At 43.9% G+C, this 24,359-nt stretch overlaps 4 protein-coding genes across 15 annotated transcripts; 1 reads left to right on the top strand and 3 right to left on the bottom strand.

Annotated features, from left to right (window-relative positions):
• Positions 1 to 47: 47 nt before the first annotated feature.
• gabra6a (gamma-aminobutyric acid type A receptor subunit alpha6a) lies at positions 48 to 9,984 on the bottom strand. 7 transcript variants are annotated; one of them, XM_081713053.1, is made up of 10 exons: positions 7,810 to 8,218; positions 7,465 to 7,565; positions 7,218 to 7,285; positions 6,695 to 6,915; positions 6,409 to 6,491; positions 6,182 to 6,325; positions 5,365 to 5,517; positions 4,232 to 4,452; positions 2,677 to 2,918; positions 48 to 1,317 (listed from the first exon to the last, which is right to left on the bottom strand). In XM_081713053.1, the coding sequence occupies exons 1-10, from the start codon at positions 7,857 to 7,859 to the stop codon at positions 1,305 to 1,307; spliced, it is 1,296 nt and encodes a 431-aa protein (XP_081569179.1). In that variant the 5' UTR covers positions 7,860 to 8,218; the 3' UTR covers positions 48 to 1,304. The 7 variants fall into 7 exon arrangements, with proteins under 7 accessions (XP_081569179.1, XP_081569181.1, XP_081569183.1 ...); XM_081713055.1 differs by lacking the exon at positions 2,677 to 2,918; XM_081713057.1 differs by lacking the exons at positions 48 to 1,317; positions 7,810 to 8,218 and adding an exon at positions 8,853 to 9,984 and having other exon boundaries at positions 2,572 to 2,918.
• On the top strand, positions 8,263 to 11,108 carry nudcd2 (NudC domain containing 2). 2 transcript variants are annotated; one of them, XR_014123338.1, is made up of 4 exons: positions 8,263 to 8,763; positions 9,810 to 9,858; positions 9,979 to 10,221; positions 10,388 to 11,108. XR_014123338.1 is itself a non-coding variant. In XM_027027853.3 (4 exons), the coding sequence occupies exons 1-4, from the start codon at positions 8,575 to 8,577 to the stop codon at positions 10,466 to 10,468; spliced, it is 471 nt and encodes a 156-aa protein (XP_026883654.1). In that variant the 5' UTR covers positions 8,269 to 8,574; the 3' UTR covers positions 10,469 to 11,108. The 2 variants fall into 2 exon arrangements, 1 of the variants encoding a protein (XP_026883654.1); XM_027027853.3 differs by having other exon boundaries at positions 8,269 to 8,763; positions 9,979 to 10,130.
• Positions 10,733 to 14,523, bottom strand: ccng1 (cyclin G1). Its single transcript, XM_027027851.3, has 6 exons — positions 14,345 to 14,523; positions 13,278 to 13,541; positions 12,468 to 12,721; positions 12,309 to 12,387; positions 12,059 to 12,169; positions 10,733 to 11,514 (listed from the first exon to the last, which is right to left on the bottom strand). Exons 2-6 carry the CDS (start codon positions 13,539 to 13,541, stop codon positions 11,323 to 11,325), a joined length of 900 nt encoding a protein of 299 aa, XP_026883652.2. The 5' UTR covers positions 14,345 to 14,523; the 3' UTR covers positions 10,733 to 11,322.
• Positions 14,361 to 23,864, bottom strand: LOC113588598 (septin-8-B-like). Of its 5 annotated transcripts, XM_081713050.1 has the most exons (12): positions 23,768 to 23,786; positions 22,528 to 23,031; positions 21,713 to 21,827; positions 21,412 to 21,607; positions 20,846 to 21,032; positions 20,537 to 20,698; positions 20,215 to 20,311; positions 19,719 to 19,887; positions 19,383 to 19,515; positions 19,029 to 19,204; positions 16,928 to 16,952; positions 14,361 to 16,571 (listed from the first exon to the last, which is right to left on the bottom strand). In XM_081713050.1, the coding sequence occupies exons 4-12, from the start codon at positions 21,576 to 21,578 to the stop codon at positions 16,308 to 16,310; spliced, it is 1,380 nt and encodes a 459-aa protein (XP_081569176.1). In that variant the 5' UTR covers positions 21,579 to 21,607; positions 21,713 to 21,827; positions 22,528 to 23,031; positions 23,768 to 23,786; the 3' UTR covers positions 14,361 to 16,307. The 5 variants fall into 5 exon arrangements, with proteins under 5 accessions (XP_081569176.1, XP_081569173.1, XP_081569174.1 ...); XM_081713047.1 differs by lacking the exon at positions 22,528 to 23,031 and having other exon boundaries at positions 23,768 to 23,864; XM_081713048.1 differs by lacking the exon at positions 22,528 to 23,031 and having other exon boundaries at positions 23,755 to 23,826.
• Between the last annotated feature and the right edge of the window lie 495 nt (positions 23,865 to 24,359).

Below are 24,359 nucleotides of genomic sequence, written 5' to 3' on the forward strand. Positions count from 1 at the left end.
AGCATTTCATTATTTCTGCCATGCCTGACATTGGTGACACAGATGAATGACGAGTTCGACCATTTCTTTATTGTGACAGTCAAAAACATGTTTCATTTACAATGAACCACATCGAGCATTTTTAAAAGTACAATGCTGAGGAACAGATTAAACAAAGGAAGCATTCTCTAACAACAGAAGACCAGCCTTAAGCTCAATGACTTGCAAGCAATATTGTATGTAGAAACCTGTAACATGTACAAATACAGTAAATCATGTTATATTTTGTCCATTATGTGTCTGTGCACATCTGGTTAAAACTGTAAGTAGGTTTTCCCTAAAGTTGACCGAATCCAGAATGAACTCCAGAGGGCCAGAATCTTCAGGGCTGTGGTTCCAAACACCTCAGAAACTACACTGTTAATCATACTGTTGCACTAGAAGGTCCAATAATCAAAATTCACTTCTATGATTATTTTCTGACTCCAGATATGCATCTCATTATGTCTCTCCTTGTCTCTCTCATTCTTGTTCATTCTCTCTGTCTCTTACTCTTTCTCATATTGAGGCTTTAAATCTGGCCGGAGAATACCGGACCCTACTGCTGGACATCCTGTGCTTGGGTTGGATGTTTCTACACAGGCCAAGCATCTGAAGCCATTGGTTCATTGTTGCATCGGCAGTAGTGCTGCAGATTATATCATCAACTTTTTTCTATCATGTTACACACACACACATAGACACACATGTAGAAAGCCGTGTTCTTCTGTGAGGTGGCGCTATAGAGGGGTGCTTGGGCTTTAGCTTTGCAGACAGCAGCAAGGGACAGAGCCCTGGACACGTGTCCAAACAGGCGGAGAAGCAGGTTCACACGGATGACAGAATAACGGAGGCAGCACATGCTTCTCAAGCCGTGTGAGACAGGCCTGTGTGTCATCAGAACTGGGGGGGTGATGGGGGAGGGCAGAGAGAGGTGTAAAGAAATAGAGAAATCAGAGAGAGAGAGAGAAGTGAGAGAGAGAATCAGAGAGAGAGAGAGAGAGAATCAGAGAGAGATTGAAAGAGAAATGAGACATTGAGAGAGAATCAGAGAGACAAGAAATGAGAAAGAAACAGAGAGAATATGAGAGATTATGAGAGAGAGAGAGAGAGAGAGAGAGAGAGAGAGAGAGGGAGGGAGGGAGAGAGAGATTATGGGAGGGAGAGAGAGAGAGAGGGAGAGAGAGAGAGAGAGAGAGAGAGAGAGAGAGAGGGAGGGAGAGAGACGTGTAAGCAGAGCAGCTGTTGTTCTGTGGTGGCAGGGCTGATTGGCATTCCGGAGGAGCTCAGTCCATCTCCCTGTGGAGATAACACACACACAAAGAGCAGAACACAGAGATGAGCGAAGATTCCACCTCAGCACGCGGGGAGCAAGCCTTGCGCTCCCGCGTCACCTGCACCGTGACGTCAGTGATTAATGCTTGATGAAAATCATTTGTTCCGAGTGTGAAATGGCAGTTGGCAGCACGCGGAGAGCATTGGCCTCACGCAACGCCTCCAAAATCACTCTCCATTTTAGATGAAACAAACCTGCTACTTCCCACCGGGCATGGGTGATTTGGGGTCGATAAGTGCCGCACTTCCGACAGCACGTTCTGCTGTTTCAGCTTGAAACGAACTATTGGTGGCTCGGTGGTTAGCATGTTTGCTTCTCAGTGTTGGGGTCTCAGGTTTGTGTGTTTGTGTCCAGTGACGGTTGGTGCTCTGTGTATGTCTAGTGATGGTTGGTGCTCTGTTTGTGTATGCATATGTCTAGTGATGGTTGGTGCTCTGTGTGTGTATGTCTAGTGATGGTTGGTGCTCTGTCCTGGTCTTAACCTCCTCCCCTGTGGTTTCTGACTGAGAGTAGGCTGTGTGCTGCTTCTCATCAGTGTGTGAGTGATTGTAAAAGCTGATATCTGTCTGTAAAGTGTTCTGGAGTCTGAGAAAGATACTATGTAAATAATAATAATATTTATACTCCAGCGTGGTGTATGGTGGTGTAACAACACACACATTCAGGCAGTGGAGCAACATCACATGCAGTAGTGTGCCAACAGTTAGCAATGTGGCCTGTCCTGGGGGGCGGGCCTAGTGTTGCTGGCCTGCCTCTGTAACCACTGATGGCACTTTTGTAACTATTGAGCTTTAGCAGTGTGTGTATGTGTTTGTAGGTGTGTGTGTGTGTGTGTGTATTCACGCATTTTCAGTCGAGACAAAAGTCAGGAACACTGCTACCATTCTGAGGTAACGTGAGTGGGTCTGCACACACACACACACACACACACACACACACACACACACACACACACACAGGCTCTGGCTAGGTACACGCCCACAGCCAAGCTGTATACTGCCCAAGAGGGACCCCGTCAAAGTGAGACACATTTCTGTCAACTCTAGGGTCCAGGATGTGATGACAGGTGAGACGATTTTGTGTGGGAGCAGTGTGGAGACATCTTCAGCGTGTTTGAGGGACGGCTTTAACGTAACAGTCACTCACATTTCCCAGGCACTTGTATAGATGTGTTAGACAACTCGTCTCTCTGAGCACAAAGACACCGAGACCTGCTCTAATATTGAGACTCATTTATTTCTCCAACGTATCCAAGTTAAGTATAAACAAAAGCACGACTATTTCCTCAGTTGTGTGACTGAAAAAGCATCACACACACACACCTGGGCTTCTCCATGGTGTCCTTGCTCAGATAGATGAACCAATAGGTGAAGTTGAAGAGGCCAAAGGCCAGTGGGAAGAGCACACGTGCGTACTGGTCGATGGGGCTGGTGCACGCCAGCATCCTGTTGGGCGGAATGGCCGAGCCCTGCTGCAGGAAGATGTACAGCTGGGTTTTATGGGTGTCTGAGCTCCAGCTTGGCCTGTTCCGCAGGTGAGCCCCCATGCTGCCGTCAGATGGGGGCTAGGCCATAGGGAAAAGGCGTGGTTAATGTTACCAACACGTTTGCACTAGCATGACTATGAATACACTGAATAACCCTGTTGCCTGGTAACGTTTGTGTAAAAGCCTCTTACATGTGCTTCTCTCCATTACAGGTAATGTTTAAAGATCAGGATGTGCTGAAAGAAGCCCAAACCTGCCCAAACCGGCCCAAACTTGTGCGAAATGCCTGCAGTGTCTGTGCTATCACAGAGCTCCTCACTTTAAACACCTTAATACGCCAATTTCTGACAGACGCAGATTGGACGCACTGTTGTCATCAGCTCCTGTAAACCGACCTTCGACCCTGCAAGACACTCTTATCCTTGACGTGTTTCTGCCATGTTTCAAAATTGTTCAAAGTAACAGAGGTGCGTTAAGTGTTTATGGAATACATGACTTTGAGCAATGTTGTTGTTTTGGTTTTTTTGGGGGGTTTTTTTATTGTCCATGTATGCCCATGTATGTCGCTTTGGACAAGAGCGTCTGGTAAAAGCTGAGAATGCAAATGTAAATATTATTCTCCTCTCTGCTCCTGCAATCTGCCGGTGTGAGATGGAGGGGGGGCGAGAGGGGACAAGGACTCTGGGCAGCAGGTTTCCAACGTGCAGCGCAGGTAGAAGATTACAGTGGAGCCGTGGAGAGCAGCTCGAACGCCCAGCCTATTTTTATAGCAGCAGGTGTGATCTGACCACACGGGGGCACCCTCTGGAGACCCAGCATGAGTGTGAGTGCCTACACCACACAGTCTGGGAAAAATTGGTGGCCAAGCATCTTATGGACTCTGCATAACAGCACGAATTTTCCTTGTGTACAACACACCCATTTGTCCTGCTCTTTTAAATATGTAGCATGATTGATGGGGCTAGGGCCAAATTATGTGTGGAGTGGATCACAAACAAACCAACGGTGTGGGCCAGAAGGCGGGCACCTCCCCCAGAGTGTCACCTCCCCCACCCTTCCTGCTTCTTTAGCATATAACATAAGGTTTTCCCTGCCATGGTAACCTTGGGCCCAGATGACTATCGCACTGCTCTCTGACAACATCTGCAGCAATAGAAAAGCAGCATGAACAGAGCATGTGGTGTATGTGCCTGAATAATTAATAACTGCAGCAGGAATCGTACCGAACACAGGAGTCCGGTGCATGTGCACAGGGCCTGGCTTTCAGCATCCCACAGTCTTAGGACGCAACGACAAAAACACCAAATCTAGCCTGGCGGCTGATGCAGGAGCTTTTAAGGGATGCTGTGTCTTTAAAGGGCCATTAGGGGGCGGCGGCAGGTGGGAGGTACCTCGTCCTCCTCGTCGTGGCTGTCTGCGGCTATGACCCGTCTCAGGACGCGGGTCTCCGTCGTGGTGAAGTAGTTGACGGCAGCGAACTCCACCAGGGCAGAGGACACGAAGGCGAAGCAGACAGCGATGAACCAGTCCATGGCGGTGGCGTACGAGACCTTGGGCAGTGAGGAGCGTGCACTGAGGCTCAGGGTTGTCATGGTGAGGACCGTGGTGACACCTACGCATGCAGACCAATCACCAAACATGGTCATGAACACACACCAAATTTACACATTTATCTGGGGCCAACCACGGCAATCGAAACCCCAACTTAGAGACATGACCTTCAGTTAAACCTCACACGAAAAAACACTGTAACACTGAGCCCTGTCAGAGCCATCTTTATTAATGACTGAAAAAGCTACAAACCTTGATCAACCTATCAGCAATCGATACTCTGCTCATAAGTGTTTGTCCTGCACTCAGTATTGATTTAAGCACACTGACGCCACACCGATGCACAGTTTACCATGGACTCAGGAAAACATGCTGACCAGTAGCACTACGTTTTGCTTCAGGGTGCGATTCATCTCTGCACATGCCACTCAATGCATTCTGACCCGTATGGGATAATAGGGGTGGCTGGCACCCTCTGCAGGACAGGAGGATAGAATGGAGGAAAATAAGGGTCTGTGAGCCCTTTAGTGTGTTTATGTGACTTAAGACCAGTCATGCGTTTTTAAGATTTACATTTTAGCTGATGCTTTTATCCAAAGTGACTTAAAATTACGACTGAGTACAACTTGAGCAATTGAGGGTTATGGGTCTTGCTCAGGGGCCCAACAGTGGCAACTTTGCAGCAGTGGGGCTTGAACCAGCAACCTTTGGCTTACAAGTCAAGTACCTTAACTGCTGAGCTACCCTGCAAGCAAGCTCACTTTAAGAGCTAGCATACCAGACATGAGCACCTAGATAAAGAGGATTATGATGAAGATTAAACAGTCAACAGGTGCACAGAACACTCGATGGATATTTACGTTCAAAGAAGAGCATTAAATCACAACCAAGCTGCTACAATAACACAGCTCACAGCTACAGCTCATGGAGGGTGGTTGTGCGGAACTGCCCGCGTCCCCTGCCATTTTCATACCAGCCACTGTACGAGCTGGGACAGACTCCTTGTTGATCCAGAACGCCACCTGGGACAGCACGACCACCATGATGAGGGGAATGTATGTTTGGATCAGGTGATAGCCCAGCTTCCTCTGGAGGACAAAATTGACAACCTGGACAGAGTAGCGGCCTGGAATGGGGCAGGTGGAGAGAAGATGGAGACTGGGTGGAGAGCTCAGAGATAAGACTTAACTTCTACACTCTGGTATTGCACCTAGCAGAGAGAAGGGGGCAATTTGGGGAGTTAGCACACATTCTTATCCACATACTTACTGTGTTACAGGACTACATGAATACAACATGCAGCACTCCATTATGCAGTAAATTTAAATCTGTTTGAATCTTAATTTCACTGCTCTGTGGTGGGGGAGACAGTATGAGACACAGCTCAGCAGCCCTTTTCTGGTAGGTGAACTGGGACACAGAACCGTCTGCTGCACTCGGGCCTCATCCTCACTCTCTGTGTGGCTGAGTGATTTGATGGGTCCTCAGTGGGAGGACTCCTGCATTGTGCCTGTCTGCAAATCCTTCCCCCTTCCCCTGAGCCCCCAGCCCTTGCTTTACCCTTTCACAGGTCTTTTTAAAGACAAGTGACTTTATAAATCAGGCCAGTTAATCGTCTTAGCCTGCCACTGAGGACAGCAGTCAGCCAGCCATCCGTCTGCCTCCTGGCTGTTACGTCTGCAGTTTGGTCGGACCGGTCCTGCATTCCACTTCTAACTGGTATCACACAAGCATATTTTTACACTTAATCCATTATCCAAACCTGTGAATGGATGAGAACCAGCACACACCTGTATTAATCTGCAGTGTTTCACTAGACAAAGACTGTCCTATCAGATCATACTGCAGTAAATTAGAGGACTCAGGGGGGACATCCACAGACTTCTCCAGGCCCTTAGTCCACGTGTAGATGACCTCGCCGTCTGGGTAGGCATCTACAGACAGGACCAGAAGACAGAGAGGTCAAAGTCTAACACGACCACATTGCGGTCATGACAACAGGGACACGAGTGCCTACAGCTTCCGAAGCGAAGGGGACAAACGTGGCCGTCCATGGGGAAGTCCATCAGCTGCATAGGACATTCTGCACCTACCGTCAGCCTGGAGCGCACAGGAAAAGAGACCTGCACCCGGAACACCTCACAACAGGAAAATGCATCAGGGCAAGACATGAACAGTGCATGGAATGTCTGCAGTAGCGTTTTGAACAGCTTGTGTTAGCGCATGCTCAACGTTTGCCTGCTGACATTACATTTCTGGGTAATATTTTGTGTGCAGAGGTGATGCAGCGATACTAAAAGCACCTCATTGTGTATAACACGGTGCCGTTTTGCATGATGCGAAACATCTTGTTGGGCAAGGTTGTATTGTGTGCCAGGGACTTCTTGGCATTGTGGAAAAAGGTGTCAGGTGTCCAGATCTTTTGCACCATGCGGTTGTTCAGGCGCAGGATATCAATGGGGCCCTCGAATATCAGCCTCTCGTCCACCCACATTTGACGGAAAAACATGTCCATGGTGAACTCCTGTGTGCCAGAACATGCAGGCTGTACCTGGGACTGCATCTTCATTTCTGGTGTAAACGCCAAATAATCTACATACTGTGTTGGCTGAATATTTTTGTGAATATTTTGGCCTGACACTTGAAAAACGTGCATCTTCACACAGTAAGAAATTATCAGATTCCATCTAGAACTGATGTGATACTGTCCACAAATCAGCACGTTTTGGAAGAACACAGCACGTCACGTTTAGCTCAGCTGTGGGACACAGCTACTACAAATTAAATCACAAGAAAAAAAGACAAGATAGTAAATAATTTCCTCACCATTTCAACATCTGACACCGGTCCAAAACTGGTCACAAATATGTCTGTTTTTATTTCAGTGGCAGAACCTGCATAGACAGTGAGCACTGAAGAAAGCAGGGCTAGTAGTAAAAAGAATCATCCAAACAGACTACGCTTGCCATTGTGAGAACTGGAATAAGTTTAAAACACTTCATCGGACACTTCATCAAGGCTGTTTTATGTCAGTGTTAGACAACCTAAGGTGTTTCCTGTATGGTGAGCCCACCTCCTGACCCAGGGCGTAGCCGGTTGTCATAACCCTCAAGAAGTTCGTCCAGAATTCGTGTGATGTTTTCTGAATTTATCTTTTGGTTTCCTATTACACTGCTAACATTGGAAGAATTGATTTTCATATCAACTGACATAATATCTATTATAACTGTTATGTACTGTTACTACAATAATATATCTGTAAAAAATAAATAAATAAAAATTGATACAAACAAGAACACCAACAACAAAAACATTTTTATCAGATGAATTATGTATCCTAGACTTGTTCAAGGATAGTAAAACTTCGTCACTGCTCCAACATTAATATAACTTTTTTCAGAAAATTAGTCCTACTCACCTGATCAAAAGTAAAAATACTAAAAGAATGTCCATTCTTACAGTTCTCATTTGTCAGCAGGTACCTACTTCAGAATCAAGAGATATTCATAAACTTGTCTTTTAGGTGCTGTGTGACTTTCAGCATGTGTGGAGTTGTGGCAGGTTTTTTTTGTTTTTGTTTTTTGAGATCTTTAGTAATCTAGTTAAGGGATTAGTCAACACCCCACCCCCCGTAAAGATTATTGTTTTGAAAGAAACTGGTTAAAAAAAGATTTTGAAGCACAAGTATAATTAGTTGATTAGTTGCGGATAATTATCACATCGAAGTATGTTTAAATGACTCATATGCACTACCGCCCAAATAGCCTGCTTGGCTTAATTCAAGCTTTGACATTCAGACAAGCAAATCCCACTCCGATGCAGTAGGTGGCGAGAGGACCCTGTACGTGCTACTGCTTTCGTGGATAGAAGAAGAGAGTAGTTGACAGAAAATGCAAGGCCGTCCGAGACACGTTTGTGTCCTTGTTTATCTAACGAATGGGAGTGTTTTGAAATTCGTTGCCCATAAGTATTTGTCTCTAACATTATATACTTGTATATATTTTTGTTAGAATAGTAGTTTTCATTTGGGGGTCTTGTTTCGTGAAAGGACAGCTAAGTGTCTATAGCTTTGGCTAGTCGGGTTAGCCAGGGTAGCTAGGTTAGCTGAGTTAACTGGTCTAGGTTAAATTGGTTAGCTAGGTTAGCCAGGCTAACTAGGTTAAATTGGTTAGCTAGGTTAAGCATGTCTGTCCACTTTGAGGAGAGGAGCGGCGCTGTCCCGTGTACCACACCGTGGGGCTCGTGGTGTCAGACTATGGAGGAGGTTTTCATCGAAGTTAACGTTCCTCCCGGGACGTCAAGCAAAGACGTTAAATGCGTCCTTGGAAGCAAACAAGTTGAACTTAACGTAAAAGGAAAGGAAATATTCAAGGTAAGTTAACAGCTACACATAAGTACAGTTAACGCGCCTGTGGTAATATTCTCCTAACGTGTTTGAGCGCGTAGGTGTGTGTAACGTACGCAGTGAAGGTGCTGGACCAGTAATCAGGAGGTTGCCACGTCAAGTCCCACCGTTGCAAGTTACGACTGTTTGGGTCCCTGCGCAAGACCCTTAACCTTCAATTGCTTGAATTGTGCTCGCGCTTGTAAGTCGCGCTGGATACCAGTCGCGCTGGTTACCAGCGACGGCTAAATATTCCACAGGCCACAATGAGGAAGTGCAGCTCTGTCTCTACTGTTACAATGGTGCCCTGCTGGCAGTCTCTGCATGGTGTCTTATATCGGCCGGTCTGTGTTCACTGAGTCTGTTTGGTTCATTTTGTCAGCGTGGTTCTGTGTTTAAAATACTCTACTGTAATGCACTGTCATTTTAGGGCCAGATAGAACTGCATTAGGCTTTGTGCTTGTGTGTTCCTGTGGGTGATGTAGTTTTGTTTTTGTAGTGTTTTGGTTTGGTCTGACTGTAGACTGGTCCTGGTGTGTAGCTGCATTAGTGTTTATTAATGGACTCAGTGTCAGATCCAGCTGTGATTCTTTTTTCTGCTTATATTTACATCCTTTATATGACACTTTTATCCAAAGCGACTCAATCTGACTGAACACAGCTTGAGTAATTGAGGGTTAAGGGTCTTACTCAGGGACCCAACAGTGCAAACCTGGCAGTGGTGGGGCTTGAACCAGCAACCTTCTGATTACTAGTCAAGCACCAAACTAAATATGTGACTTTGAAAGGAGCCCTAGATATTTTCAAAATCGGTGGCAGTTGAAAACGAATATGGCTTCATCTTGTGAAACTGACACTGTCATGGTGGTGATGTAGAACGACAGTTCTCCTAATGGAGCCTCATGAAACAGTGCAAAGTTCTTGTATCTGTTAGATATACATGTACCTTTTTGAAACTTTTTCCATCTGTAGCATTATTTTGGAGATATGAGATTTAGACAGCGATATTTACTTGCCTATTTGTTTTTCCACAGGGAAAGTTATTTGGAAGTACGGTGCGAGATGAAGCAACGTGGACATTGGGTGAGTTTCCTTCCAGCATGCCAGTCGCCCCAACTCAGCCTGTCTGAGCACATGCAGAATGTGCAGCAACACTGAACTAACGCAGTTCTTATTCCTCATGTTTCCTGGGACACCCTGAAGAGGACAAAAAACTGATCCGCATCGTTCTGATGAAGACAAACCGGGACGCTGGGAACTGCTGGGCATCATTGTTGGAAGGGGAGTTCACTGCTGACCCATGGGTCCAGGACCAGATGCAGAGGAAACTAACTCTAGAGCGGTTCCAGAGAGAGGCAAGGCCATAGAACCTTTCTGACTCACCAGGTTTCTTAGTCCTGGCCCAAACAGACCTCCATTAAACAGTGAGGACTTTGTGAAGTAATGGTAAGGGAGGTAAACTTTTTTTTCCTTTGGATAGTCTTCACTGGTTTAAGTTAACTGCTAACAGAATCTCTGAAGTAACCTTAAAGGAAGTTATGCATGTCATTGTGGGGAAGGGAACAACTTTAAGGGCAAGAAAATCTCACTACTGAATGTTTTGTGGTTTCAGAATCCTGGATTTGATTTTAGTGGTGCAGAAATCTCTGGAAACTTCCAAGGAGGGGGTCCGGATTTCTCCGCCTTGAATTAACTGCACCAGTTGAGGAGCTCCAAAGGACTTTAACAGCAGAGTTTGGGCTGTGTTCATTCTTGGACACAGAGGCAGTTTGGGTTGTCAGTGTTAAAGCCATATTCTCTAGTCTCACAAGAAGCCTCCAAGTTGCCTGTGTAGTGGAAGAGTGATATTTCAGAGACACAGGGCTGTCTGTACAGACCAACAACTTAAACTGTACAAGTCTACATGTTTATAAATAACTTAATCAAAGAGTGTTCCTTGATGAATGACAGGAGCCAGTTTAGCATTTCAATAAGGTTTCATTGAAAGGTGCAGATTGTTCACAGGGGGCATATTTTTCCACTAAAGAAAAGGTTTGGGTTAAAAAAAACCAAAAAAAACCAAAAAAAAAACCACGTTTGACATGGCAACATTTAGTTTTATCTTAAGGGGTTTTTTGCAGTCTAGACCTTGTTTATAAATATTTCACAGCTATCCAACCACTGTTAGAAAGCTCAGTTAGTGTGTCAATGCTGCAACATAATATTCATTATTCTCCTCAGCTCAGTGCAGTACCCTAATGGTCACAGCACAGGAAAAGGAGCACTTCTCACCGCGGGTAGGAGTGTGCTTTAGGACAGTTCAGCAACCTAGGGTGGGAGTTAAGGGTTTTGGGCCCGATTTCTTGGTTCCATTGTGTTCGTCCTCTAATCACAAAACCCTTCTCCCTCCTCTTCCACATGGTGGACTGAGGACCTAGGTGGTTCTATACTTAAACGCTTTAAACAACCAGCACCAACGACAGCACTGATTCAAATGCACGTACTCTTTTACCAGGGGGTGGGGGGTTGGTGGCTGGGGGCAGAATGGCAGCCCCCAGCCTCAGAGATCTAACAGGCAGACTCGGGGATGGTCGGCAGATGGGCGATCTTGTAGTAGCTGTGCTTCAGCTGGCGAGCAGTTCTACCAGAGATGACCCACCGTAGCCGCTGCTTGCTGGGCTTCAAGCTCTTGGTGGTTGAATATTCCGTCACACATTTGGCAACAAGCTCCCTCACGCAAAGCAAGTCTCCGTCTTTAACCTGAAAGATGCATGAGAAATTTAGTAATCTGTCTAGCTCAATGAAATCTTAATACTACCATCTTGGTGGAATCAAAGCAATGGCTTCACTGATCCCCTTTCTAGAATTTTCCATGAACGGATTATGCAACAGCCTCTAGAGAAAACAGTCAAAAACTATTAGATGCATAATCTAACACTACATGAGCAATGAGCCCTTCAGTTTGTGATTACTCATTGATGCAATCTTAGCAACTAAAAGTTCATAAAAAAAGTCACTGCTCTTAAATCAAATCAGTGTCATACATTTAACTGAGAAATCTCAACCATAATTCTCATGATGCCCAAATTAAAGTAAATGAGATCACTGCCAATACCCAAAAATCACATGTGCTCAGATGAATCAGCACTATTGCAACTCAAACATGTTAAAAAAAAAAAAAAAAAAAAAAAAAAGTGCCTTCATCACCTAAGCAGTTCTGGGTCTGTAGAATGTTTTGTATTAAAGTGGTGATATGCAGAACTGCAGCAGGATGGTTTGTCCATGCTGCAGTCCAGGCACTCACAGGCAGCAGCCGTTGGAGGTTCTGCACGGCCTCCCGGAGGGTTTCTGCTGACTCGCACCCATGCTGATCCTCAACCTCAAGGGCCAGCAGAGCCAGGCCAAGCAAGGAAGGCTGACAGGACAAATCAGACAGTCGTTAACACCAATGCAAGAACTTGCACACAATGCTCTGAAAATGTTTATTCTTCAACAGGGCCACAAAGGAAGCCAATCCATGTCCAAAAAACCTCAAAGGGAAGAAGTTGACTCACCCTTAGTTTTGTGAACGTGAAAGAGCAGTGACAAGCCTTTAGCTGAGCCTCCAGCCTTTCCAAGTTAATCATCTTCCTACTGAAATGTGATTAAAGCACTAATGAGTACCAGTCCAAAGCTTTTAGTCTATACAATGATCCAGCTGTCATGTTGCTCACCTGTCGGCATCAATCATCTGGAGAACATGGCAGTGGAAGAGCCTGAGGAACTGCAGCGCAGTGGGTGCTCTGATCTTCCACAAGAGCTTCTCCAGAACAATCTTCTCCATCCTCATCATGTCTGAGACCGTGAAGCGGTTCTGGCTGATCCTGATCAGGTCGCACGCCAGAGGGACATTCTTCTCTTCTTCTGAAGCCTTCACAGCAATGTAGAAACAGCAGAGGCTGACGCAGGACAGGTGCTTGGGCTGGATCTGTAAAGAACAAGAGTGAAGTCTGACAAAGCATGACAGCAATTACCAAATGGGAAAGCACTGGTTGGGTGGTAGAGAGCCTCCTTTTCATCTGGGATACATTTCTTGCATAACCATTTTGGGACAAACTGTCATGAACCATTATGCAAACAGTCCAATTGCAAAGAACTTAAACTATATGAAGACCAGAAGTGTCAAGTTTTAGCTGATCCAATTGGTGATTTGATGCATCATTTTATGACCCTGATTCAAAATTAGTGCAACATGAATAGCACAATATTTCCCTTTGCAATACCGTGCGTCAACATACATAAATAGATCCTGTAGCACCTATTCTGTCATGTTGCAAGCATTCTAGCCTCCCACGGATGTCCATAATTAGTTCCGTGGGTGTTCTGGTCAACTAAAGCAAAATTTCTTAAAGTTTAGCCAAATCTTAAAGCAACATCGTTAATGTTTCAGCAGCGCAAATACACGACATTGCGTATCACACTGGTAATATTAAAACAACCGCTGTGTGGTTTGGCTCGCAGCGCACAGCTGCCGTAAACAATACCTTCATCACAGCAATAAAACGATCCAGAAGATTCACAGCAAGCGAAAACGTCTCCGCGGTGAAACCGAAGAAGCGGGTCAGAGAGAGCAGATCTTTCACGGCAAAGTCCCGCAGCTTCACGGTCATCCTCATGCCGTTATCGTGTGCGGACTCGATGATGCGTAGCCCACAAAGTTTGGGCTGATACCGAACCTCCTGCTCCAGGAGCGCCTTCAACGGGGACTCCGAGGGCAGCGCTTCCGTTCCGGTGACCTTGTCAATCATCTAACACACACGTTAAGCAATTGCTGATTTAAAATTGCAAGTCAGTCAATACAACATGCAGCAGTGAACTTCAGACATCTTTAAAGAGCTTTAGATGTGGTCACGCGAGCGTCTTCTGATTTAATTAATCTGAACGTTCTGCGCCACAAGACGGTGGTGGGGAAGAGGGATACATGTCCGGGCATGTCTGACCCGAACATCGAGACCCCAACAGCGAGCTATAACGCTGACTAAACGGTCACATCGCTTATCTGACTTCTTAGCCACTTCGTAAAACACTGGAAGAATGCCATAAATGCTGTTAAAGTTGACTACATTCCTTGATCTACAGTATGAAGGAGACCACCGCAGCCAAGTTAACCACGTCGGGTCATGTTCCCTTACCAACCCCGCAGCCAACAGGGTAATTAGCCTAGCTCGCTGGGGCTAGAACGTCCGTACACGCTGAATGTGATAAATGAGGTTATTAAAGCGTCTTCATTAGTTAAGTCTTAGCCAGCTACACAGGTTAGTCACCTAGGTTAGATAACTAATGCGTACAGTCTAGATCCAATGATGGCTAGCTAGCTTAGCTTGATAAGGTACAAGTGACCTTATCCATTAATGTTACCTAGCTAGTGTCATGGCGATCTAATAACTGACTTTGCTCAAGAAGAATCTACGAGAGTGCAATCAATAAAGGAATTAAACTGTAAACTATCACAAACAAGCTATAAAAAGTTACCACTACATCTAAAACCTTAACCTGCTTTCAAAGTTCGCTAAGGTTAACCTATCTTAGCGTTAGCGTGACAGCTACTTACCTTTAATGTAGTTAGATCGGCTTAATTAGTACCTAGAAAACCTCAAGATGTTGCGAGAAAAGAAAAGCACAAAAAAAATTAAATAAATTAAAAAAAAACTTTAAAAGAAATGACTATGTACGTGTCTAGGTTTAAAGCGAATACAAGACTTTCGCCCAGCACACCCCAACCCTTGGCGTCAGGCAATGGCGTACACACGTTTTCTGGTTTATATACTCAGAAAAATCTCTGCCCAAACATGGACAAGTTTGATTGGGTAGTTGAGAGAGGGCGTATCTTCTTCCCACATTCTCATTGGTAGAAAGTCTTGTAACGTCCCAGGCCACAAACACCGCCCCTCCGAGCTGAGTGTCTTGGTAAACCTATTCGGTGAAAGGCAAAATCGTTTTCAATCCGTGTGTGAAATGAGAAATCCTCCCTTCTCAGGTCTGAAAGAGGAACAAATGTCATGTATTTTACTCACTGTGTTGTGATACATTCAGGCGATAACAATACACGTTCAACAGATTTATAATTATGGCATGATTATATGAGAATGTTAGACTGATCGTGAAGGTTGTCTATTTTATATGCGTTTTATATTCGACAGTTTCTCCTTTCAGACTTTCGGCAGAGTTCTCTTTTATTCACTTTTACTTTAGGGAAAATGTTACAAAATTAACAGTGATATTGGCAATCAGAACCGTTTTTACATCAGGGCCATGTACAATTAAACTCATGCAGCAAAATGTTTTTAATTGTAAAATCAAAACAGTAAACCTTTCTCATATATTTGCAAAATCCTGCTGTAACTCTACTGGTTAGAACTGAATTCATTCAAGTCGATCTTAAAATATAATCATTCGGAGAGCAACTTAAACTACTTCACTAGATAATGTATTCATATACATTTGTAATGAAAATAATATAATAGGTCCTTATTGTTTAGAACAATAAGCAATTTTAGTTGCATATGTTCAGAAAGAGGTGTCTTACAAATCCTTTATTTGTGTGATGTTATAACAATGAAATACTTTTCCGTTATGTGCCCCGAATGACCAAAACAGGTTTTGACCGTGGGCAACTAGGGCATTAATGTCCGTTGGAGTATTGTGAAAAATGACAACCGTTGAACTGCACCTTTGAAATATAGATACAACTTAACATTTTTATAAAGATTGTAAAGAAAAAATATAACCACCAAAAGAAACAAATAAGTTATATAGACAGTTAACCAAATGCTGGAAACTTTAGGGTCTTTTCGCTAAAAACCGCTTTGCCCGTTCGTATATGCAAAGATCTCCTGGGCTTCAGTTTCCAAGCAACAACACACTGTTTTCCCGGAGGATTTCCGTCCCCAGGTGCTTTAGCGAGGCCAGACAGCTGCAGCACAACGCTCGTCGACACCCGTCAGTGGATCACTGCAATGCATATCTTGAGTGTATTTATTTACTTATTTATTTATAGAAAACGGCCTGTGTTTATTAACTTGTTTTTATAAGCCCACAACTGTAATGTGAATTCAATACATGTAATGCATTTATATCTTTTAAAATAACACTTTATTAAAGGCAAACAAACCCAAATCTAAATTAAACAGTATTTCCAATTAAGACAGTCCAGTTAAACATCTCCAATTCAGGTAGTCAGTTGGAATGATGATTTTCAAGGGCGACCCTTATTACCAAAATAGGCCTGTTGTTCAAGGGAATATTAAATGTGCCATATTGCGTATGTTCAATGTTAAAACGTCTGGATTCCACAAAAGATTATTAGTCAACATTAGAAAGGTCTCTTCTGGAGAAAGTCAGCACTGCCGTTTCACCAGCTGCACAGCGCCACCTTGTGGTTCACAGTAAATTTCGATGTTTCACAGTGAATGCAACTCACAATTAATACAAGAATTACTCAAAAAAATAACAAACACACACACACGAGCCATTGCCACTCACGTTTATAGGTTATGTATTCCAAACTCTTTGGACTATGTTGTGGCCATAGAAGAATTTAATTGATTTAAAGGCAGTTCTACTGAGATTCCTAACGTACTTATATTGTAAGCATGCATTAAGTAGTTATCCAAGTGGGTGACATTTATATTACTGCCAGACAATAAATCAGTCAGTCTGTTGGTTATATATGACAAATAAATGAACTGTAATCCTTTAGCAAAAGCCAGTAAGGAGAATCCAAATCCTAATTCAGACTCCTTCCTGTTAAGGAATATTCTGATGGGAGAGTAAGGAAGCTATGAATAAGGAAAGAAAGGAAGGAAGACAGGCAGATAGAAAAGCAGAGAGACAGAAGTAAGAATTAGAGGACATGCAGGCAGTCAACTCCTTTTTACCCACAATCATTTGTTGCAACTGATCATCTTACAAATATTTACGTAAACATTCTGATATGAGTGATGCCATCGTGTACACAAAACATAGATTTGCACATCTTAGTGTTCTGGACCAGCTTAAGACTGGACTAACACTGCGAAAACCCACAGACATAGAGCCTTGTTTAATTGAAGTGTTATTCCAGACATTTCCAGAGAACAGAATAGTAAATGCACAGTAACAATGATATTTTTGGCTAAAATGTAAAATACTTAACTGGAATTAAGTTGGTTAACTTGGTTCTTAAAAATAAAGCAAATGTTATTTCATAATAAAAACACCCATATACACAAACATTAATTTATGTGATTCTTGCCCACTAAACTATAAAGTTACTTTGATGTAGTGTTTTTTGAATGTGAGAAATTAGTTAGAAACATACTGATTAGATGTAATCCACCAAACGAACTACTAAATTATGTCAAATGTTAACCATGCGAAAGTGTATCATGCACTGAGGTATTATGTCACTGATATTTCTGCACACCGAACTGCATCGATTCAAATCAGTCTTTAATCAGATTGCATAGGACTTATTAAAAGCCCTTTAATGTGTTTAATTGGTATTTTCCTGCTCTGGTAAGAAACATATTCTACATTCCTCAGACATATAATGGTTTAACATTAAGATAATAAAATAAAAATAACTTCTTGTCACAGTACAGGCCCTTCCCCCTCAAACATCTGTGTGTGTGTGTGTGTGTGTGTCTGTAGTGCCACACCCTCTTGTGTCATTCACCTGATCCTTGTTGTGTGTAATTGTCATGCGTCTATATAAGTCTCGTATTTTATCATTGAGGTTGTTGGTGTTTGACCCAAGTAGTGCGTATGTGTGTGTTGAGGCATGAATGTTAAATTTAAATGAAAACGTATGTTCAACGTGCCTTATCCCTGCATCCTGTTTAACCCTCCATCGTTACACTTCTTAATTATGAAAAGTTGTTTTTCTAGCATTAATGATTTGGGGAAATGACCTAATTCTCATAATGATAGTGTGACTCCAGAAGAATACTGGATCAACACTAGCAAACCAGCTCCATAAGGATGTGTTCTTTTAAGGACATCTACCGAGACCCTGCCTTCAGATTACTGAAGAAAAGCTGGCCCAGTTCACACTGTTGTCATGGTAAAATGTGTGTGTTCATGGAAAACTCCAGGGTGCGAACTTAAGTATGGACTTAAGTATGGACTTAAGTATGGACTTAAGTATGGACTTAAGTATGGATAAAAAACTCAACTGAAAGAAACACGAGAGAAACCTAATGACATAGTAACTCACATGACAAGGACAAAATGTTAGAACAATAGATGAAATAGCAGAATGGACAGAGTTAATGCTCCACTTGAGATGTGCTCCTCGGTCGAGTAACTGCCCCCAGGGTATTTACAGAGGTGAGATGTTCTGCTCAGTGGTGTAAGGTTTCATAAGGGTGTAGGTGTTTGGCATTAATACAGTAACCACCCCTACCAAAACACATGTTGCAGGTATTTACAAATAAAGCTATAATTTCTTTCTGTGAGTGTTGTATTTGTTCTGTGAGTATTGTATTTTTTCTCTGTTGTATTTGTTCTGTGAGTGTTGTTTGTTCTGTGAATGTTGTTTTTTTCTCTGAGTGCTGTTTTTTCTGTGAGTGTTGTATTTTTTCTGTGTGTTGTATTTGTTCTGCGAGTGTTGTATTTATTCTGTGAGTGTTGAATTAGTTCTGTGAGTGTTGTATCTGTTCAGTGTTGTATTTTTTCTGTGAGTGTTGTGTTTGTTCTGTGAGTGTAATATTTGTTCTAACTATCCAGCAGAGGGCTTCACACCTCAGACACCCAATAACAATCGCCTCATTTAGAGTGCAGTGGCCATCCTGAGTCACAGGCACACACACACACATCCTGTCTGGGCACACTGGGCTAGTGTGCCTCCCTCTGTGCTCGTCGCTGTGCCAGGGCCCTTCCTGCCAAGGTGGCAGCACACTGTATGTAATGTTCATGGCCCACTGAGCTCTCACCCCTGGAACCAGCAGAACCAGCCAGAGCACCAGAACATGAGCAGCTTACAGAGGAAACAAGTCTACAGAGGCTGGCTGAGAGAGGCATGGAGTAGGACACACACACACACGCACATACACGCGCACACACACACACACACACGTGCACACACACGCATGCATGCATACACACACACACACACATGCACACACACAAACATACACGCACACACATACACACACACACACACACACACACAGACAGACAGGCACACACACATAGACAGGCAGACATATCCTGACACAGGGAGGAGGAGGAGCAGACGTTGAGGGACAACTCACGTTTTCTTCTCTTTATCCCTTCTGAGGGGCAGCGTGACGGAGCTCTGCAGCTTGTCCGCCTCTACCTTCCTCCTACTGAAGGAGCTCATCTCCTCCTCCAGCTCCCCACATTTCTCCTCCAGATGCCTCTTCTCCTCCTCATGCCAGCGCTTTAGCAGCTCGAAGCGTTCATGGAGCTGGACACACACACACAAAGACAGGGACACTCAGTCCCCCTCACTGTAACACACTCTCCTTTTCTCTAGACTTAGACACTTTCTACAGCAAACAGGAAGTCTTGAATACGCACATGCACATTTACTCAAGACAAGAACAGTGTATATTTATGCAGCCTGCCCTCCCGCAACCTCTGACCTCTCTCTCTCTCTCCTTCAGCTGGGCCTCAGTCTCCTTCACTCTGGTGATGAATGCCTGACGCATGGCGTCCTCTCTGTGGTGGACTTCAGTGAGGAACTCCCTCCTCTTTGTCATATATATGTCCTGCAGACTGAGGGGGACATGAGACACACTGAGACACTCTGATCCACACAGACGTTCTCTTCACTCACCCCAACCAGCTGCAGCTGGACAGAGGACTCAAACCTATCAGCACAGCAGCCAGAGGCCTTGCTATTTGCCACTGTAGTAAGCTGGCAGGAGTGGAGAATGAGATCTGGATGGGGTGTTTCCATGGCAGGCCCACCGCGGCACCTGAAGGGCTGGCTGTCAGTGCCGGGGTCTCGGAAACCCATGGCTTCCAGTCTGCAGTGGCGGTACAGCTCGTAGTGGCGCGTGTGGGTCTGCTCACGCAGGTCCTCCATGTTCACACGGATCAACATCTCACGCAGCTTCACAAAGTCACAGTGACTCTCATCCTCCACTGAACACACACACACACACACACACACGCGCGCACAAATGGTTAGTATATTACAATGCAGTACATCCTTAGTGCATGTTTTTGTTCTATTCCAAGCTCAAACACACTTGGGCCTAAAGCACTTAATTAAAAGCCCTTGTACTAAGTACTCACGGTTGATTTGTAGTTCACAAAACTGTAATACTCTAAAAAGCAGACTACTCTACTCAAAATGGTGCACAGATGGGTTCTCTCTTTATGCTGTGAGCACAGTGGTATGTTTTCCTTGTCTGGCTGCTCTGTGGGTAGAACCTGAGGCGCTTGTGTGGAGTGGCAGTAAATACCCACCCTGCACCACACCCCACGGGTACTGCCTGCCCCGCACTAGCTGGGTCTCCACTTTAACCTCCTCACTGCTCCCCACCACAGCGAACGGCAAATGTGCCTGCAACAGACAGTCACACACTCAACGCTGCCACCTGCTGGTCTTTCTGGAATTCCTGCCAGTGCAGACTCTCGGCTCATCATAACAAAGCAACTTCTTTGTTTGTGCACAAAGGATAACATTTTCTTTACTACATGCTGTCCTGTGTGTGTGTGTGCACACTGACCAAAGGACAAGGAAATGGTTCCTTATTAATGTAAACATAATTTGTTGTGTAGGACTCACGTTCATGGACGAGTTGATTTCTTTAAGCGCGTCGTCGTCCGTGGGAAACTGGTAAATCTGGACACCATTACTGAGCAGTTCACTCATGATCTTAATCTTAAATTTTTGAAGATCGCACTTGGAGATCGTATCTGCCTTCGCGATAATGGGGATAATGTTCACCTGTCAGACAAAAACGCCAAGAGAGAGATTTTATTCATGGACATATCAATCCTGTAAACATAAAACACAGTGGAGCTGCATTTCATAAAACAATTCAAATATGTGAGCATATTAAAATTTGAAAGGTGCCATCTAGACCAGCACTACCTTGGTGTACAGCCTCTTCATGGTGAGGAGGTGGAGGGGTTTGAGGGAATGCCCCGTGGGGCAGAGGAAGTACAGGCAGACATGGAGCCGAGTGTCGGGATAATTACAGAGGGAACGTCTGATCTTCAGCTCCTCTTGGAGGAAGTTTTCAAACTGCTTATCAATGTAGTCCACAATAGGTTTATAGCTACAGGAGGGAAAAAAGAACTACGTTTACATGATCTGTCACATCATGTGTTATAGTGAATCTGAGTCTCCCATACACAGAACGTCACACCTAGTTAACAGAGCTGTAATATAAATTACCCACTTAATATGGAACTTCCAGTTTACCTTCTTTAATTATCTAATGAACAGACTCATTCTAAAAGAAACAATAAAATCACTCCCTTAAGAATGAAAACTCATTATCTTTGGTACTGTGGTTTAAAAGGACATCTCTCTGAAATAGTAGAAGCAATACAGTGCCATGACAGCAGTGTGGGACAGGGTCCCAAAACAGACATAGGTCAGCTAACCTGACCTCATCAGAACCCCAGGTAAGCATGCCGTGTGTCAACCCCTACCTCTCCTCTCTATGGACCTGGTCCCCGAAGCCCACTGTGTCCACAATGGTTAGCCTGAGGTCCACGTTGCTCTCCTGGAGGTCATAGGTTCTGGAGCGTAAATGCACAATGTTCTGGTGGTGGCTGGACTCTTCCTTTTCAAAAGTTGTGTTGAAGAGGGTGTTCATTAATGTCGATTTCCCAATCCCTGTTTCACCTGGGAAAACCCAGTAATGAGATGAGAAAGTAAGCAGGTTTGCCCACAAAGCTGCCAGTCATTGTTCAGGTTTTAAAAGACGGCAGCGATCTTAAAGAAACTCACCTACGCAGAGCACGTTGAAGATGAACCCCTGGGACACCGATTTGCTGACCAGCTGGTCTGGAAGGCTGTCAAAACCAACATGACCTCTGAGAGTCAGGGTTCTCTTTTCTTCACTCTGATTGGCAAGAATAAGGAAACAGTCAATTTACACTAAACATTTAGTAAAACTACCACTCAAACCGGACATGTATTCCCCAGACACTACCAATCAAACCAGACGTGTATACCCCAGACACAACCACTCAAACCAGATGTGTATACCCCAGACACAACCACTCAAACCAGATGTGTACACCCGAGACACTACCACTCAAACTAGATGTGTATACCCCAGACACTACCACTCAAACCAGATATGTATACCCGAGACACTACCACTCAAACTAGATGTGTATACCCTAGACACTACCACTCAAACCAGACGTGTATACCCGAGACATTGGGCTTATACCTCCACAAATGTTATTACTTTTTTTATTAATCATATTAATTCATCATTTTAATTAAACTTTTATGTTTATATTTTCATTTTATTTTAATGACTTTAGTATACTTTAGTACACTTTCAATTATCTTTCTTTTAAGAGATTTCTTCCACTTTTAATTCATTTAAAATATTTTATGATGTGTTTTCTATTATAATAAACTTTATTTAACTTTGTTTTAACCATTTGTTTTTGCCTATTTACTTTCTGGCAAAAACCTTCCCAAAGTGGTAGTGTAATAGGTTTTATTATCTTTCTATGTCTATGTGAAGTACTTTCCATTACCAGTGTGTATGAAAAGTGTTCTCCAAATAAACCAAACGAACGTGCCTCGTCTTGTCGACGTGACCTGCTGTGACTTTACTATGGGCCAGTTCAGAGCACAGCAGCAAACCGTGCATGGTTCATAGCACGGGTGAGTCTTACAGCACCGGAAGACTCCGCAGCAGTGACGTCTGTAGCACTTCTCTAAGACTGGTCTTTGCTCGTTCTTTAAAAATGACTGCAAGTAATGTCAGGATCATGTCAGCAGTTGAATTCATGTGGTGCATAAACCATATTGAATCACTGCACACTGACCACTGTGGATAATTAGGTCTACAGACAGTGAATTCAAAAGAGCAACACATATCTTTGTCTTCGCGAACAGACAGATAATAAATCCAAGGATTATGTTAAAGAGCCTGATCTGGTCCTGGGCTCTATACTGGAACCATGAAGGCAGCGTTGGGCTCTAACAGCAGCCTACAGCTCCTTCAGCTCGTGTGGAGTTGGTAGATCAGAGATGCACATGGCCCACAACCCTCAACACGGCCCGCAGCACGCTGTGGTATTCTGGACAAACACAAGGAAATGTTTCACATGGAAAACAGTCTTCTGTCCCACTACCCCGCCGCTCTTAACACTAACACAATGGGAATAAAAGCTCCTTCCCACAGTGCAGAGTTCTACTGCCCTTGCCTGGTGAATGAGTCCATCAATCACCCTGTCCTTCTGCAAGACTGAGTTCTACAACCGCCTCCCCTAAGGGCCCTGGCAGCGGCTTATGTCACAAACATGTCAATTAAACAATTAATTTACATATTAAACAAGATACATTAATGTAAGAAGATACATTAATGAAATAGACTTCCTTAATAGACTAAGAAATTCTGCTTCACGCATAAAGTATGATAGCGTCACTTCAGTGTTTGACGAGTTTAGTGCCTCTAAAGTGCTGGTGCTCGCGGAGTTCCATTAACCCCAGAACATCCGGACCTGTCACTCTCTCACGTGCCTTCAACTCCGTCTGTCCTGCACGTCGCACGAGCGGACAAGAATAACGCAGCAGCGTGACGAGGGTCCGTCCCGTTTAGAAGACGTCAAAAATAAGTAAAACCAAAGTTTAAAACAGAAGAAATAATCGAAGGAGGGATAAGATTGCAAAAAAAAGTTCTTAATGGATGAAAGTAACAGAAATATAATAGGATTTTGTAACCTAATGTGCACTAACTATACGCATAAAATAATCCGTAACTTATACTAAAAAGCTCGAACATAAAAAGAAATAAGACAAACCTGAAGAACTTACATGGCCTGTGTCTGCTGCAGCCATGGCGCGTGTGTTTTGGTACTGACTCTTCTCGCTCAGTCGCAGCACTGCTCTGTTTTTCACTGCCACTGTGCGGGGAAACTCCTCCTTTGAATTAAAATGCCAGCCTGCTCATTACAGGCTTTCTTTAATGTGCTGTTCAAATTAATCGTTTGACAATAACCGATAATAACCATTACAATCTACATTTATTACAGTTTTTGGTAAAGCTTTGTTTGAAATTGTTAACTAGTCAGGGTCAGGAAAAAAAAAACAGGTAAAGCAGACCTGTAGAGAGTCCAGTGTTAGGGGACAGTGTTCAGTACTCGACACACACGTCTCGTTAGAGTCCAGTGTTAGGGGACAGTGTTCAGTACTCGACACACACGTCTCGTTAGAGTCCAGTGTTAGGGGACAGTGTTCAGTACTCGACACACACAGGCTGACACACACGTCTTGATAGATTGGGGTTCCACGAGCTGTTATTTGTTTCGCACGTTATTATATGAATAAAAGTGTTTTTGTTTTTTTTTGTTTGTATTTTTTACTCTGAAAACCAAGTGAAACATCCGAGCTACCCTCCCTGCTTGGA

Source organism: Electrophorus electricus, chromosome 4, assembly GCF_041902795.1.
Source record: "Electrophorus electricus isolate QZ-2024a chromosome 4, ASM4190279v1, whole genome shotgun sequence".
NCBI classification, from domain to species: domain Eukaryota; kingdom Metazoa; phylum Chordata; class Actinopteri; order Gymnotiformes; family Gymnotidae; genus Electrophorus; species Electrophorus electricus.

Bases quoted from the DNA above. Each gene is read 5' to 3' on its own strand.
- gabra6a (XM_081713051.1), bottom strand. From the start codon at position 7,859: ATGAGAACTGTAAGAATGGACATTCTTTTAGTATTTTTACTTTTGATC. The intron at 7,286-7,464 runs GTGGGCTCACCA...CTGTCTATGCAG, and splicing joins GCTACGCCCTGGGTCAGGAG to GTTCTGCCACTGAAATAAAA. The intron at 6,916-7,217 runs GTGAGGAAATTA...TCTGGCACACAG, and splicing joins CGGTGTCAGATGTTGAAATG to GAGTTCACCATGGACATGTT.
- nudcd2 (XM_027027853.3), top strand. From the start codon at position 8,575: ATGTCTGTCCACTTTGAGGAGAGGAGCGGCGCTGTCCCGTGTACCACA. The intron at 8,764-9,809 runs GTAAGTTAACAG...GTTTTTCCACAG, and splicing joins AAGGAAAGGAAATATTCAAG to GGAAAGTTATTTGGAAGTAC. The intron at 9,859-9,978 runs GTGAGTTTCCTT...GACACCCTGAAG, and splicing joins TGAAGCAACGTGGACATTGG to AGGACAAAAAACTGATCCGC.
- ccng1 (XM_027027851.3), bottom strand. From the start codon at position 13,541: ATGATTGACAAGGTCACCGGAACGGAAGCGCTGCCCTCGGAGTCCCCG. The intron at 12,170-12,308 runs GTGAGTCAACTT...TTGTCCTGTCAG, and splicing joins TCACGTTCACAAAACTAAGG to CCTTCCTTGCTTGGCCTGGC. The intron at 11,515-12,058 runs GTGAGTGCCTGG...TGCATCTTTCAG, and splicing joins ACCTCCAACGGCTGCTGCCT to GTTAAAGACGGAGACTTGCT.
- LOC113588598 (XM_081713047.1), bottom strand. From the start codon at position 23,791: ATGGCTGCAGCAGACACAGGCCAT. The intron at 19,205-19,382 runs GTCAGAGGTTGC...GTGTGTGTCCAG, and splicing joins TGAAGGAGAGAGAGAGAGAG to CTCCATGAACGCTTCGAGCT. The intron at 16,953-19,028 runs GTGAGTTGTCCC...TTTATTTTTAAG, and splicing joins AGGGATAAAGAGAAGAAAAC to AACCAAGTTAACCAACTTAA.